We start from the raw sequence: 16,689 nt of genomic DNA, 5'->3' as shown, positions 1-16,689 counted from the left end.
CTTAAAACTCACTACTTATAAAATTTCCGGGGAAAGATTTCCTCGAAGAAAGAAAGAAAGGTTTGGGCCCCCCCAATATTTTTTGTAAGGCATCCCTGATTAGCAATACTGATGGTCCTCAAGGGGACAGTAAGCCAAAAATGCTAAAATTTCATTTTTCGGAAGTTTTTTCTAAATTCACCGTAAATCTCATGGAAAAAGAAATTCAATTGCAAGAATAAGAATACGCATTTCTTTTTCTTTCCAATGGTATACGTCTCAACTTAATGTGACCATTATCACTAATTTAAATATGCAAAAGAAAAAAGGTCTGCAGTCATTAAAAAGAAACTTTACATGTACATCTAATGGAAATGACTCAGGACCCATTCCATGCCCTCACGGGCCCTGAAGAAGAATGAAAAATAGTTTACAACATATTCTCAGTCCTACTGAACATATACACCAATGCCATAAGCCATGGTTTCCCATAATCACTGCCGGGCAATGGGGTAATCGTGCACATGTAGCCATCATGAGAGTTATGTGTTCTTGTTTTTTCAAGCATTGCGGTACGCAATTATGCTCAGTGATCACTGATGCGCACAGTGGCGCCGACTCCATGGGGCCTGAGGGGGCCCGAGACCCCTCAAAGATTCGTTTGGGGGGGCGGAGCCCCCTCAATATTTAAAGAAAATAATTATGTTATATTATGCTTTGTGAAACCACAAAAATATATTGGTAATTTTTATTTCCCATGTTTGACGATAGTTACCTTTTAAAATAAATTCAACAATGTGTTAAAACAAATAATTATAGTGTTTCGGTGCTGCAACACACTTTGAATTTAACCTCTTCCCGGGGCAAGACCTCGGATATGGGCCCCCCCAATATTTTTTATAAGTCGGCACCCCTGTATGCGCTAACCACAGCAGCTGCATCGCAGGTAACTTGTGTGAGACGTGGCATGGTGCCTGACAGTGTCGTTTCCGACATCGTACAGTGATTTTGAAGCATTCGTGCAAACCACGTTTCTGAATCCGTGATCTTGCAGCCATGGACGTGTGGTTTTCGGAAACCAGGTACAAATTACACGGAGCGGTAAGAATACGGGTGCAATCACGTCATCGCCGCCTCAAAGATTGCAGTCGCTGAAAGAAAGCTCTTAATGATTCCGGAAAGAAACTAAAAATGACAAAATGTGCGTAGATAATAATTGACTGATTGAATTACGTAAATGATGAAAGTAACAAAAAGTGAAAGTTCGGATCATCCGTGTTTTCCAATTATTCGTACCACCCCTCCCCATCATTAGACTGGATAATTGGGAGTGTACTGTAAGGGCAATTTGCTATCATGTCCAATAAATTAAATAATACGTACAATGTAATTTAAGCCCTTTGCTTACGTCACTGAAAATGAAAAAAAAAATGCCTGAGATAAGATTTTGTTTTCTTTTGTTTTGTCTTACCAATCCATTACATGTAGACACAGCCGCTAAAGAGTTCTCTTGATCCCTTAAATAGCCTCTGTAATGGCAAAGGGTATCCTGCAGCCTTTTAATGTCCATTGCGGATCCAGATTCTGACTCAAAGTCATGCCTCGTTTCAATTACCATGCCAGGTGAAACAAATCTTGTATTCGGGTGCAACTCAAGTAAATGATCATTTCCATCAATAGAGAGCTTGTAATTGACATTTTTACTTGGCTGAACATTCCTCTTTTTGTCGTCAGAATAATCAGAGTAATGGTAATAGTGAGGTATCTCATAAGAGATGAAATTTCCTCTCTTGTCAACTTTTTCTGGGAACACTATTTCATAGTTGGATCTCTTTTTTGGAATTTGTCCTGAAATATATTTTGAATTAAAAACTTTTCGCAAAAAATTCCAAAATAAAACCAACAGCACTTGCTACTTCCCTTCAAATACCTTCCACTTCCACTATACAAGGTAAAAGTACTATTATTCCTCATTGTATCTAATTATACATAAAAGTGCACTTTAACTGCTAAATTATTGGGTGATCATCATCAGGATACTTATGCAACAGATTATTATCAGCATGTTGAAAAATAGGAATCGCTAAAGCATTCAAGGTATCTTGATTAGAAACTACAAGGAAGATGACCTTGGAAGAGGTGGCTAATTAACAATATCCATGATAAAAACAGAATGGTAATTTCCACATCATTTAATACAACACTCAACGACCGACCATGGTTTCAACACTTTATATCATTTTCAAGGTTCTCCCTTGAAACCATGGTCGGTCGTTGAGTGTTGTATCAAATACTGTGGAAATTAGCATATGTGTTTTTATCATGGATATAGCAAAATTCCACAAAATCAAGACTGAAACGATTCTAAAAATTAACAAAACTTAGTAGATAGAAGCAATATCAACATCCGTATTAAAAAAAAACTGATTTAACCAACAGCAGCACTAAACATGGATCTGTTCTTTAACGACACGTCAATAATCAATGAGAGAAATTATTTAAAAGGGGCCTATAATATCACTTTCAACTACACATATCCAAAAATGAACCACTAAAGCGAATTAAATCAAATTCCCAAAATTCAAGATTAAATGAATTATTTGAAAGTATTTAAGCTTACACGATCACAATTCTTACCTTTATTAGCGGAACTCACAACAAGTGCGCAAAATAATAACAATAAATCAAGTTTCATGTTTTCCCACACGGAATTCATTCACTTATAAAACGTCAATCAACAAGAAGATACATCCGTATATACTACGGAACTGGGGTAGCTATTAATGGTTAGCAAATTCTCCCTGAAGTTTAATCACCTGGGAGATATCCATGGTCAAATAATAAGGAGCTTCGACAGCCTAACAACCGCCTGACAGCCTAATCACGTTCTCCAATGCGGGCTACTCTAGTATACCCAAGATAGGGAAGTGGCCATGACCGAAAAATTAATTTATATATTTTAAACACACTGGCACCGGTATGATTTCCATATAGAAAAGATTCAGAATCCTCACACTCGCTCTTAACACTTTGAAGCTGCCGCATTTCGATGGTATCGTAGGTTGACTTTACTTCCGGTCGATTCCATTCGATCTATCGTCATTTCTGGTCGATGCGTCAATTAACAATCGAAACATCATATCGTTGTCTTCGATTCGATTGAAGTTGGCCTAGTTTTTGCCCGGCCATTATCGGTGACTCTAACCTTGTTATATTTTTCTCAGTGAAAGATTGTTTCTGTTGTCTCATACTTCAAGTTCTTTCGATACTGCCGTTTGGAATTCTAACAACAAGAGAAAATATTACACCTTAGTTAAGGCGTACGAGTTGAATATGTGCTAGATGGTATCCATAATGATATTGTCAAGTGTAATTAGTGGAAAAATATCCCTTTGCATCGCTAAATGTCATTGAAAATGTGTGAAAAATGTGCTTGTTCATGTGGGGAATCCAGGCAGAAGGTTTGTGGAAGTGTTCGTGTGGTATATAAGGTTCTAAGTGGTGAACAAATGTATTCAAGTGTTGGTTAAACGTTTCAGGGATATGAACAGTATGAATAGTCTTGAGGCTGCCGCTGAAGCTGCTGCCAAAGTCAATGCCATGCTAATTGCAAAGGGAAAACTTAAGCCACCTCCGTCGGCGGTGAGCAAAGTCAAGGTAACAATAATTAATTGCTTGTTTGTAAATCGACACACTCATTTTGTTTTCATCTTGTTCCTTTGATTAGTTATCCATAAATCAATGGGTTTTAGTATTGTCATTTAAGTTTGTATGCTAATGGTTCCACATGAAAATAGAGTACATAACAGCCAATCACTCATAATGTTCTTATTTTGGTGTTGTTTTGTTGTGCAGTGTTGATTTTTATCTAAATTGGTCGTTTTGATCATTCAGGAAATACTTAAAAGGTATCGAAGCATCAAATTTTAAGAAAGAATTATTTAATCTTGAAAATAGTTACATACATTTGAACAGGGAACCAATGTGAAGTCAGCTGGAGATTTGTTTACAGCCGAAGTGGAGATTAATGATGCCCCGCTGTCTGCCAGAAATTTATTGACGCGCGGGCACACTCAAGATGAAATAAACAAGTATTCAGGTAATTGCAACTTGTGAAATTACTATCAATATTATCTTTAGTCTTGTAGAATAAAATACCACATTCTACTGTAGGGGGAATGTGAACATTACAATTTTTTTATTGTTCTTTTTCTTTATCACGGCCTTTTCAGTGGTGTGTATTTTTCATTCGATACTCCAATGTAACATAGTCTTGTTAATTAATGTTACAATATTTATTTTAACCCTTTTCTTGCGTAAAGAGAGGTACCAGTTAATGTAAGTTTATCACTTTGTAATTGCTGAAATTAGTCTCGGGTAGGTTCTGCCTTTGCATGCAACAATTGAAAATATTGGGCTCTATGGGACAATGTGAGGAAGGTGAGATTACTTGGAATCAGGGACAGTAAGGCCTCCGACCAACTGGTGTAATGGTCAATAGGCTGAGGCAATAGCTGAGCCCAGGAGCATATGGCAGGGAGCCTATCAGGTCCAAATATATGAAGTTAATCATGCATGGAGGGAAATCTCCTATTGGAAAGGTTGTGTACCACATCATCTTAATTTTGCTGGCATGATTGTGCCCATTTTCTGCAGTCCTACCTGACTGATAGCCAAACAAAGCAACTATCTAATACTCAGACCAATTTTTTTAATCCCTGGGGAGTCAGGCTGTTGATTGCTATGAAAACTTTCTTTCTAAACTTGGACAGACAAGAGAGCCATGTCAATAATCTGGTGCAAATAATTTAATTGAGCTTCCGATTGGCAAAAGTGAAACTGTCCAGAAGCGAAAAAATTCAAAATGCCAATTATAGTTGGGAAAATTTACATTGCCTCCATGTAGATAATTGCTGAAGATAATCAAAAACCTCATTTTGGAGGAATAAATTTTTCCTATTATAATTTGCATTTTCAATTCTCTTGTTTATAAACACTTTTTTCTATCCAGTGTGTATTCTATTCTCAGAATGATGGAATATATGCCTATATGCAATAGTATTTTTTTCTCATCGTCTGCACCTTGCTCTGTCGCAGTGTCCTACCAGGGTTTGGGAAAAGGCAACGGCATCGACACATCAGAACATGTCGGTAACATTATTGTTTTAAATCACTTGTCAGCTGGCTAATACACATTGCTTTCAATGTTTGGCATTTGTCTTCCTTCGACCAATGCCAAACAGTGTGAGTGGAATTGTACACTGCCAGTAATTAATTATCTTATGGGCTGTACTGCACCTAACTGCGATGCACCTAACTTTAGTGAAATTAAGCCAAAGGGCTGCCAAGTGTCAGGTGTGTGCTAACAGCTGAAGGACAGCACTAATGGGGGTTAGGAGCAGTTTAACCAATTGCATTGGAAATTGTTGGAAAATGAGAGAGGTAGTATTTTTTTGTGTAAAATGGTGTACATTGAAAAGGATACCCCATCAGTACAAGAAATGAAGAACTTACTACTATAAATCCATTAATTTGAAATAAATATTTCAAATCAAGCGAGATTTATATTTTTCAATAAGTATTTGGAATCCTCATGACTTGCATAGTAAACCTGCAAATTTTCATAAGAAATGGATGAAAACTATGGCTGAGACAAATTATTTCCCTCCGGAAGTACCAGTGCCTCCGAAGACTGCATTCATTGAAAAACTGCAGTTTCACCCAAACTTCAAATGGTCGTGAAAATAAAACTAGTAGAGATTGCCAAGAAATATTTTACACTGTTTCATTCCTACATAGGAGGATGAAAATTGCCTAGTTTCATCAAAATCTGAGTCGGTGGGTGTCATGCCTGGATGAACTCGCATGGAATGACCCTACTGCCATGATTCGAGGCATCTAATAGGGTAGTATGTATTTAGATGGAGATGTCGTTTGAAATTGTGAGCAGTCCACAGCAAACAGTATGAAAAATTGGAAGAGAGATGATACAGATAATTGGAAATATGTATTGCTCAACATTCAATTTAAAGTCAAATTTTGCCCCTTATATTTTGTTTTTATCAGTTAAGTTGAAGTCATCCTTGGCGATGGTACATTTTCATGCAGGAACAATTTCAAAGTGATTTACACTGCTCCACTCATGAAAATGAACTTATGAAAGTAGCCTTTGTTGGGCTTCTCTTTGAAACAGACTAGCTCAAAATTAATTCATCTTCCGAAAATCAAATATCTCACACTTGGATACTTGGTTTATTTGTCTACATGGCATAAGATGTTTCCAGTCAGATATGCTAATAGTCACACCACCAACCCATTTTCCTCAATGCAAAAGTTCAGAATGGGTTTATATAATAAAACTGTAATGTTCCAAGTCTATATAGTGGCAGACATATCGTTCTTACTAAGCCAGCGACAATAACCCTGATAAGCCAACATTGATTGATACACATTTTCAAGAGCACTGCGTTGAGCAAGTGCAATAGTATATTTTTGTGACGACTGGTGCAAAATATTTACACCAAGGGTGATATTCGCTGTGAAAATAATATTTGGTATAGGATGCTGAACTGGCTGTTGGGATATCCAGGTTTGAATACTGGCTAAGCCAAATGATTTTTTTGTGGCAAATTTCACCTTAAGTGTAAATAAATTCGACCTCATGTATGTGACTTTGTACAAAGTCACTTGTTTTGTGCACAGCTATGGTGTAACATGTAAAAACCATGAAACATCCTCCATGAATTAAGACCCCTTAAGCAATTTTTTTAAATATCAATACATTTAAGTAAGGAACTCTTGTTATTAAAATGAGACATTGCAAAATTTCCACTTATAGTTGTATAACTATAAGTGGAAATATTGCAATGTATCATTTTAATAATATTACGAACTTCCACCACATCGTGCCTAACATCATACAAGATATAAGGAACACTTGATTTAACAGCCCAAGGTCTGTACGATATTTATTTTAAAAAATAATGTGAAACCTGGGAAAAATTAATTGAAAGGTCTGTGAGAGGTTCAATTGATTTGGGATTAGCTCAAAATTTCTTGAATGCGCAGCATCATAGTAATTGGTTTTAGTAGTTTCTTCAAATTTTGTGTACTTTGAGCTTTGAATCGAGGAAGAAGATGTCCTGGTATGAAAAAATAATTTTGAGGCCAGAAAAATAAGCCCCAAACAAAGCATCATGCCTGCTAAGGAACTTTTCTACTCATATTGAATGCAGTATGCCATAGTTTTTTCCATTTTTCCTCAGCGTCAGAGGAGTGAATGAAGGTGTATGGTACACAGCAATTTTTTATGAACGTCTCAGATCTGTGAAGCTAGTTTTGGTGATGTATTTAATTTTTTCTAATGACAACCCAATTTTACAGTGATTAGCAAAGTCAAAGACTCTGTGACTCACACTCCTTGCCCTACCCTTCTCTGTTAATTGTGGCATTGAAAGATTCACATTTTGTAAAGACGGCAAGAGCTGGCTGAGAGTTTAGATACTACGAATTACAACAATATGGGAAATGGAACTATATATAATGATACCATTGCGGTACTATTCAACATTAAGTTGTACCAATTTTCTCTATGAGACACTTCCGACCTCAGAGATTAATTATGTATTTAATAATAAATAAGCCTTCAGATAGTGTCAAAGGTAAGGCCACATATACTTCATGATTACCATGGCTCCCTTCATGGTCGTTATTTTTGGGAAGTAGAACCACATAAGCTGTGGAAACGTACTCAGCCCCTGAATTGTCAACATCGACCTATGATGACTGTCTATTTGATCTTGTTTGAGCTATGGCTTGATAAGAACTCTAACAAGGATTGTCTGAAGCATCAGGCATGATAATAATATGCTCTCCACAAGAAATGCACCAACTGATGCAGGAACCAGAGGTGCCGTTAAATGGCGTAATGAGCCAAGACCACGGTTAATGGGAAAATTTAAGAGGGAGGAAAGTTCCAGTAGTTTTATTTCATTAAAGATATCCATAATTCACTCTCTCCACACTACTAATTGCCTAATTGCAATCTTCACTTGCATGTACACGCTGTGAGTTTGCTGATCTGCTGTTGAGGGCTCTCTTTTCTCTCTCTCCTCCCCTCCCCCAAGAGGAACCAGTGCTGCTCCCGAATGTTGACCATTGCATTTATGCCTTCTCTGCAGGGGCCGCTGTCTCCACTCGAGGGAGGTATATGACATTCGAAGAAAAAGCCAAAAACTCAGGCGGACGACCCTTATATCTGTACGTTCAGGCCTCCGAGAAGCATGCTGTAGATTGTGAGTATTGAAGTTTCGCATTGAAATATTTGCATAGCTCAGATTATTTGCTTGCTGATTATCTACTGGACCAGTTCATAATGTGACCCTAAAGCTCTGGTTTCCAATAACTGCTGCGTGATGCAAGATGGAGTAATTGCATCCCAGTTGCCTCAGTGGGTGCCCCTCACCATTGGTACCAAGCATTGTGGACCGTGAGGGGAGCATGATCACAGAATTGTGTTCTGCAGCAGTTGCCTCTTGGGTGAAGCTCAACTTGTGCACCATGCAATTGTGTTATAGTGTCTCACATTGTAGTTTCGCACAGTGGTTTGATGTATCTTTGCTAACCACTTTCGTGGATCCTTGATCGTGCTGCTCGGCATCGTGAATCAACAGATGTGTGGTTTTTGAAAACCAGAGCTTTAATGGTGTGCGAAATTCCATACGAAAATAATGCAGTTGGTATCAATCAGAATTATTCAAAGTTGACTGTTTCGTAGAAAGTCATGATGGATACTGTTGAATTCTATTGATGGTGTTTCAGAATCCACATTACCCCGTTTTGCTTAGCTTAGTTATGTCAGAGAGATCTCTGCAGAGTTCCTGGGTCTTCAACATTTTGACCATACCACCTCTATCTTCTTTGATTTGTAATTTTTTTTCAAAAGCCAAAACTGGTTTTTCTGTCTTAGCTCCTGTTGTAGTCAATGGAGATACCCTGTCAAGAACTGGTGACGTGAATGTGGTAAATATTTAATCATTTGAGTCTTGCAGAATTGAATTGTTTGCAAAGCTTTTTACTTGGTGTATTAAGGATTCATGTAGCATTAAAGTGGATAGTATGGAGTAATTTTCTAATGAATGATATTTATTTAACATTGCTTATTATCTTGTGACTTGGTTGGTATTTTTGTTATTTGTTTCACATTGAATTATCTAATTTAGATGCTAATCCTAGTATTAATGATACATCTTTCTCTCTGAATTTTATTTTTATCTGATGCCATCAAGAAAATGGTCCAATCCCTGACCAGTCTGAACAGCCATCAGTCCCATTTACTAAATATAATATGTAGTTCTCTTGTTGAGAATGCCCATGCATGACTGTGTTTGGAAGGATTTCCTCTGGTGATCAGCAAGTGCTACATGCTGCTTCATGTTATAAGTATGCTGAAGCTTTTTTAGAATTAGCTGAATTGGCATAGTTGAAATCAGTCTGGCTTCCTTCTCTCTAAAAGAAAATGATATGGAACCTGGATTGTGTTGGTAGAAGTAGAAATTGGCCTAAAAGAATGATATTATTGAATGCTGGAATACTACAATTTTTATATTCGATATTGAAGAAAAAAAATGGAAAGTTAGCTTCAAATTCTCTACACAGGGTTCCCATTCAACCTTAAAGCAGTGAATAAGCTGTGAATTTCGTATTCTTTGAAGAAATCTGGAAAAAGCCGTGAATTTCGTCATAAAACCTTAAAAATCTCTCAATCTTGATATTACGATCGTGAACTATGATTGACAGATTAAAAAAAAATTGATATTTCGATCATATTTCAAGGACAGTCACACGCAGACATACATGAGCAATTCCACGTAAATGTCATACTGACTGGTTAAATGAAAAAAGTGGTTGGAGGCTCTGATATGGATCAAAATTTGTGCTATAAAGTCTAGACTTTCGTTATTAAGTGTTGACACTAGCATGAGACGCGTGTGTCTCTGATAAGAGAAATTTTTTATGTGCTCACCACAGTTTTTAGCCACATACTAAATTTAATGAGTCATCTATGCGCAAAAAACATCTGTTTTGCTAATTGATTTTTATGGCCACTATATTAATAATTTTTTTCTATTTTGAAGTTTTTCATTATTTTGAATGATTTTAAGGGTTTTTGCACAAATTTGTTTTGTTTATTTTGAATTAAAGAAGTTATTTTGTAATTTTTTTGGCAGTGAATAAATTTATACCAGAAGGGAATCACAAAAGTCAGTCCGTGACATTTCTGGTCAGTCCGTGACGATGCTTTTCAAGAGGAATTACTCCTCTGTAAAATCAGTTATTGCAATGGGCTTTACAGCATTATGAAATTTGCATTTGGTGTTCTGAGATGTATTTTACTGAAACTCTGATCACTCTTTGTTTCAGAGCAAACCTTAGAGTTTTTACTCTGAGCTGAAAGTTCGTTTCATTTTTGTCAGTCCGTGACAGTGAATTTTAAGTCACGTAAGTCCTGTATTTTTCAAGACAAAGTAGTGTATCAACCAAAGTTAAACTTCACACCATTTTGCAGCAATTTGGAAGTTGAAAAAGTTTTGTATGTCAGTCCGTTCGCGTTACGTGCGTTCTTAAAGGTTCAAAAACGCGTTGTAACGGTCAGTCCGTGACGCATGGAATCGCCCACATCTGCTTACGTATATTCGAAGTGCAATTATTGGTCCGTGCGCCATGATGACACATTGACCTTAAGCCTGTACCAAAGCCGGAAGACTGGTAACCAAAGTGTTCATTAACACTTGCGAAAATTCGGACTCTTCTTAACTTCCCTGGCACTCTGGTCCCTCTATTTTCCCACTCACTACCTTTCGCCAGAGCTGAATTTTGCAAGCGATGTGTGACGTCAGGGGAGATAGCACTTTCATTGCTGCATTTGCATTCACAGTGTCTGTCGCGTTTGTTAAATTTTTAGATACCGTGAGCCGATGATTGTTACGTGCAGTGGCGCCGACTCCATGGGGCCTGAGGGGGCCCGAGCCCCCTCAAAGATTCGTTTGGGGGGGCGGAGCCCCCTCAATAATTCAAGAAAATAATTATGTTATATTATGCTTTGTGAAATCACAAAAATATATTGGTAATTTTTATTTCCCATGTTTGACAATAGTTACCTTTTAAAATAAATTCAACAATGTGTTAAAACAAATAATTATAAGGTTAAGCAGGTTAACTGAATCTGGTGGTGTGAATCATGATAGTGTTTCGGTGCTGCGACACACTTTGAATTTAACCTCTTCCCGGGGCAAGATCTCGGATATGGGCCCCCCCAATATTTTTTATGAGTCGGCGCCCCTGGTTACGTGATCAATATTTCTGCCTAAAATGGTTCATCTATAAACTGTGAATTTGAAGACATTTAGACCATGAAAACCTGGAAAAAAGCATGAATTTTATAATTAAGATTGAGTGGGAACCCTGATACAGACAGTGTAAAATTTTCTCTTACAATGTTGGTGATTGCTAATCGTTAGAAATATGTTGAATTTTGATTTGAATGATATATTTATCTAAGGAATGACTTTCATGGATCCAAAACTGTTATATTTGTCGTTCGGAAAACTTAGATATGAAGTACATATAAAGGGTTGTGGTGTAATTAGTGAAACTTGGTTATGCCTCAAATTTAATTTCCAAATTGTGTGTCATAGTCCTCAAAACCCATTTATACACCATTAGGGGACAGCTTGGTGCCTAACTGTCTGGCATTTGCAGGCCTTATTCGAGGCAATTTAGACCTTCAAAGTTCATGTTCGAGTATGAAAAATTAAGTATTAGACTCATCCTGGTATGGATTAGAAGCAAAGTAATTCTTAATTTTGAATTAAGTATAGAAAAAAGAGTCTGTTTTTCAATATCTACTCTCAATACTGTCACTGGTGATGGCCTATTCTTAAACAAATTTGAATAGCAACATTGATTTTTATATTGTTATCATTTTTTATTAGCTTATAGACCTTATTTTCATCAATGCAAAATTGGTTGTCCAAATTTGATTGTGCGTGGTTGTCAGTGTCCTGTCGTAACTTTTTCTCAGATCCAGGGATTACAGGTTTGTGTCATTGCAAGTGACAGTACCAGTGGACGTACCAATACATGATAAATTTCGGTTTAAATAGAAATTACACTTTATTTATGTAAACCCTTTTGCAAGATTTCATTTTGAAATCTGTGAAGCTTAGTGAAGAATTGAAGAATCATAACAATTACATTTTACCTTTTCCTGACAATAACAAGAGCTGAGGTGAATGCTTCACATTTGTGGTATCGTCTCTTAGAAATGCATGAAGTATATCTATACGTGTTTAGAAATGGAGTCATAATACCAGTCAAAAATTGAGTCTCTTCGGAAAGATTTTGAAACACTAGAATAGCACATGATGTCATCCACTCTGCTGAAAATTATATCCTGATGGCGATATTTAGGTTGCTTAGATCACATGGACTGGTATGTTGTCATCATTGTTAATTTTCTAGATTCCAGATTTAATATTTTGTGGCAATTGAAATTATCAGGGATTAAAATACATCTTGACACATTCATTGTGTACAATGTCAATTGACGTGGCCCTCTATTTTGATGACTTCTTCTGTCTATGTATCTCAATAACTTGCTCAGTCCCTCGCGTTGCTTTTCCTTTTTGTTGGGCCCCATTCCTTACAGTCAGTTTCAGACAAAAAGGATGTTGAACCTATTGTAGGGTGGAGTCCACAAAACTTGTCCTGCAATGGGTGTGGAATGATGTCAGTAGGTTTGTGGAGAATATGCAATATGTTCATTGCAAAAGAATTATCACTCAAGAGTGGAAGTAATAATTCATTTGTGCGTTTTTTTTCTGTAGTTAGTACGTCATATTTAATGTGCATGTGCATATGAAGTTATGAATTACTGTGTTGGTGCTGTAATGCTTATATGGGTAGTTTTGCCAGTGGTATATTTTAGATGTTGTTGTTCGGCATTAGCTTAGTGGTGCACTGAAAACACTAAATTGGAGTAATTCCTGTTTTCTCAATTCTCATAATCGTAATTCTCGATTTGTATAGTTTTATTAGTTTTATCTGAATTATGGTGAGGGAAAGCGTGAGAAAATGCCTCCGTGGTTAAACACTTTCACATGTAACTTATAACTATCAACAATATTTGCTTTGGTAAGACTTGAAAAAGTCACCGTTGGAGCTATGTTCATGAGGTGAGAGAAAAAGTATTGTACTTTGAAATTGATCAGCTGGAAAGATAGAAAATAATAATACTCTACTGGAAGCCTCATGCTACAGATGCCTTGACAAATGGAGATAATGGTTGGTAACAAGAAGCTTTATGAAGCTGATTTGGACCGGAAAACTAACAAGCTTTGAGTTAGTAAATTTTCAGGATTTATTCTCAAACTTTTTGCGTATTTTGGAATTTGTACTCAAAATTGACTGACATCACAGGTTATTCCAAACATGGGAATTGTTTTGAAGTTCAATAAGTGCCTGCCTACAGCACGTGAGTAACTGTTCACTTTGAGAGGAATGGTTCATTTCTATTATGTTAGCATTGTTGCCTTAGCAATGAATGAGTCATATAGCAATTCATTTGAAAATTCAAAAGGCCTCTAAATATAGTCATTTTCAGTCAAAAATAAGAAATAACTCGAAAAGTGTAGTTAAAATCCAATGTTCAACCTGATACAAGTATAGCTGTGCATCATAAGTTAACCGAAACCATGTAGTGTGTTATATGTAATGGCAGTTTATTTAGTCCTAACATTTTTTACAGGCATGATTTTATCTCCATTTATTTTGCTTGGGTGTTGCCTTGGCATTTCTCAACCTTCTGTCACATTTTTTTCTCTTCCATGCATTTTCATTAATCATTTGTTTGTATTGTTAATATAACTCCTTTTCAGATCATATCAAAAGCCTGATTTGACATTATTAAGTTTGTACCTCTGCTACATTCTGATCCAAGTTCCACATTTTATTTTTCCATGTCATTTTCCTCATATTTGCTAGTTACTATTTCTAATGTCACTCTATGTTGTGTGTAAACTTTTTTACTCAGCCTTTTTACATTTCTTAGGCAGGAAGGATGAGTTTTATGAGGTGCAAAGAAAAATGTACCATAAATCACATTGATACATGTATAAACTTTCAATCCACATGGCTCTCTGCAGAATGATGAGGAGGGTGCTGCTGCATTTGTGTCAAAAATGAAGAATATTTTTTATTATTTGTACTAATTTATGAATAGTTTTGAATACACTTGTTTGATAAGCATCATTGATTGATTAAGACTAACCTTAAGTGGCCCAACCACAAGGAAATACAGTGCAACCTCGATATAATGACACCCCACGGTGCACTAATAAACACTCGCTATAGCGAATTGTCGCTTTACCGGAGGTGGAGCAAATAATAGCATATACCTGTTGCGAACAGATATACAGGAACAGGAGTGGTGCGGCGACAGATAAACATCTATCTGATAAACGTAAGCATAAATCCAGACGAAAGGCGATTTTTTTTTTGCATCACTAAATTTCCTTACTCAAATAACGACTAACTATTCAAACAATTTATAAGCGCCGCACTGAATAAAAATCATGCAAAGCATTGTTTTGTCAATCATTATATTTATCGAACGACAGTTTACCACATAAATTTGAGACTGAGCACTCCATTAACTTCATTTCTAACCGATCGCTAGCAATTACAGAGGTTAAGGAGTCTTGATGAAAGTCTTCCGGCGGTGAAACCCTCGCTATGGCGAGAGCCAACACCGAAAGGGTCTCGTAAAAACGAATTTTTTAACACGCTTATTATAGGGTCAATTGAAGGTGCATCGGCTATCTCTCGTAATAGCGGTGGTGTCGCTATAGCCCGTACTCGCTTTAACGAGGTTCCACTGTAGTGTGTTTAACCTTTCCATCTCAATATTTAAGTTATTACTTTCAGTAATTGGGTCAGGTATTCATTGACATTTTTGAGTAATCATAAGAGTAGTAAGCATACCTCCAAGAATTTGATTGTATAAGTTTTATTTTTTAAGACAGCCAATGTTGGATGGTATGTACGAAGTAGTTAATGATTACAAGCAGAAGAGAATGTTCGGTTCACTACTCTTTAGCTCTTTTTTTTCCAAAATACAAGTTGACCATAACGAGAAAATTTCCACCAAGGGTGGATATTAGGCATGAAGAAATTTGCATTGGTCAGGATTTGAACTTAGATCTCTGAGTTGCCTCTCAGGTATGTTATTAGTTACCCAAACAAGCCCACTTCCTCCTAGGCAAGTTAGGAGGTATGAGAAATAAGATGTTTGCATCTCTAACAATAAGTCTATATTAAGGCGCTGGAGATGGAGGTTGTGCTTACTAACAAGGAGACATCGCCAAAGTGATGTTCGGGATCTGCATGCGGATGTTATTACCTGAAACTATATAGGTAAGGTAGAAAAAGTATATAATGACTTACACGCAAATTTCCGGGGAATACGATCATCCTCGCCCTAGCCATTGCTCCCATAGCCTCTTCGTATATTCGTAATCTCAAGTCTTTCTTCTCAACAAATAAACACCATTGCCTATCCTCATATCCAGAAATGGAAAAAAGACATAGAAAGGGGAGGCTTACGCGTCAAAAACTGGGGAACGATTCATGAATAGATGTACAATCAGTTAAATAATGCAGAGGTATGCATCGGTGCACATGATGAGCACATTACACGTAATTCACCTGTAAGTAATTATGTACGTCCCCTAATTCGCGTGGTAAGGCACAATTTGGAGTTTCGTTTAAAATCCATTAATTAATATTAAATTTAAAAAATCGCGAAGTAACTAAATAAAATGAATGGGGATAAAATGTAAGAGTGATTTCAAAAATCAGAAGAGAGAAAAAATATTGTCGACACTGGGGCTCGAACTCAGGACACCTACTACAGGTTGGTGGACTAGTGCCCTAGACCACACTGCCACGGCCATTGTTAGGAGGTGGTGACTACTCAAGGGATCTCATCTTGTGCAAAATCTTTACATGCGAATATCTCTCGAACCCAGGCCTATGTGGAAGATAGCCGTAATACTTTTTCTACCTTACCTTTATAGTTTCAGAAAATAACATCCGCATCCAGATCCTGAACATCACTTTGGCAACGTCTCCTTGTAAGCCTTTGTTTTAGAGAAAATCCTGCATATGTAGTCGCTATTCAATACAATGGATATTCTCCAAAGCACTGCATGAAACAAGTGACCATGAACACAGTCATGCTCGATGGTGCCAAGTTATTTACAATAAATAGTTATTTAATTTAAAATTTGTCATGACGAAAATTTTTGCATTCGTGCACTCAACTGTATGATGATGGATGTTAATTAGGGAAAGAAATCCTTTGGAAAGTACATTAGATTCCCGATTATCCAGGCTAATGATGGGGAGAGACGGCATGAATAATCAGAAAACACGGATAATCGAAACTTTCAGTTAAATGTCTTGTAATGTTCATAATTTACGTAAAACAAACAGTATATTAATATCTATGCAGTTATTCTGTCATTTAAGAGTGCCTTCCAGACTCATTGAGAGCTTTCTTTGCCAGTTTGCGATCTTTTAGCGGCGATAACATGGTTGTACTCGCTGCACATCCCTGGCTGTGATATCACGAGTATGTATAGAAAAGTA

General features: G+C 36.8%; 2 protein-coding genes across 9 annotated transcripts in view; one reads left to right on the top strand and one right to left on the bottom strand.

Moving 5' to 3' along the window:
* LOC124166917 (A disintegrin and metalloproteinase with thrombospondin motifs 12-like) overlaps positions 1–3,014 on the bottom strand; it is a 46,217-nt gene extending 43,203 nt beyond the window's left edge. The window contains exons 1-2 of one of the 2 annotated variants that reach the window (XM_046544632.1): positions 2,617–3,014; positions 1,451–1,827 (exon numbers count right to left, since the gene is read on the bottom strand). In XM_046544632.1, coding sequence (XP_046400588.1) covers positions 1,451–1,827; positions 2,617–2,695 — 456 coding nt within the window. In that variant the 5' untranslated portion in view covers positions 2,696–3,014. The remainder of the gene's footprint in view (positions 1–1,450; positions 1,828–2,616) is intronic. The other variant, XM_046544631.1, reaches the window with a different exon arrangement.
* A 123-nt stretch (positions 3,015–3,137) lies between these two features.
* The window catches only part of LOC124166354 (KH homology domain-containing protein 4-like), a 72,223-nt gene continuing 58,671 nt past the window's right edge, over positions 3,138–16,689 (top strand). For 4 of the 7 annotated variants that reach the window (XM_046543825.1, XM_046543829.1, XM_046543828.1 and 1 more), the window contains exons 1-4: positions 3,138–3,440; positions 3,519–3,636; positions 3,937–4,078; positions 8,160–8,273. In XM_046543825.1, coding sequence (XP_046399781.1) covers positions 3,523–3,636; positions 3,937–4,078; positions 8,160–8,273 — 370 coding nt within the window. In that variant the 5' untranslated portion in view covers positions 3,138–3,440; positions 3,519–3,522. Of the gene's footprint in view, positions 3,441–3,518; positions 3,637–3,936; positions 4,079–8,159; positions 8,274–16,689 lie in introns of those variants that run through there. The other 3 variants (XM_046543824.1, XM_046543826.1, XM_046543831.1) reach the window with 3 other exon arrangements.

Source organism: Ischnura elegans, chromosome 10 (assembly GCF_921293095.1).
Source record: "Ischnura elegans chromosome 10, ioIscEleg1.1, whole genome shotgun sequence".
Taxonomy (NCBI): Eukaryota; Metazoa; Arthropoda; class Insecta; order Odonata; family Coenagrionidae; genus Ischnura; species Ischnura elegans.
The sequence above is the reverse complement of the archived record's forward strand: the minus strand, read 5'-3'. Positions and strand labels throughout refer to the sequence as shown.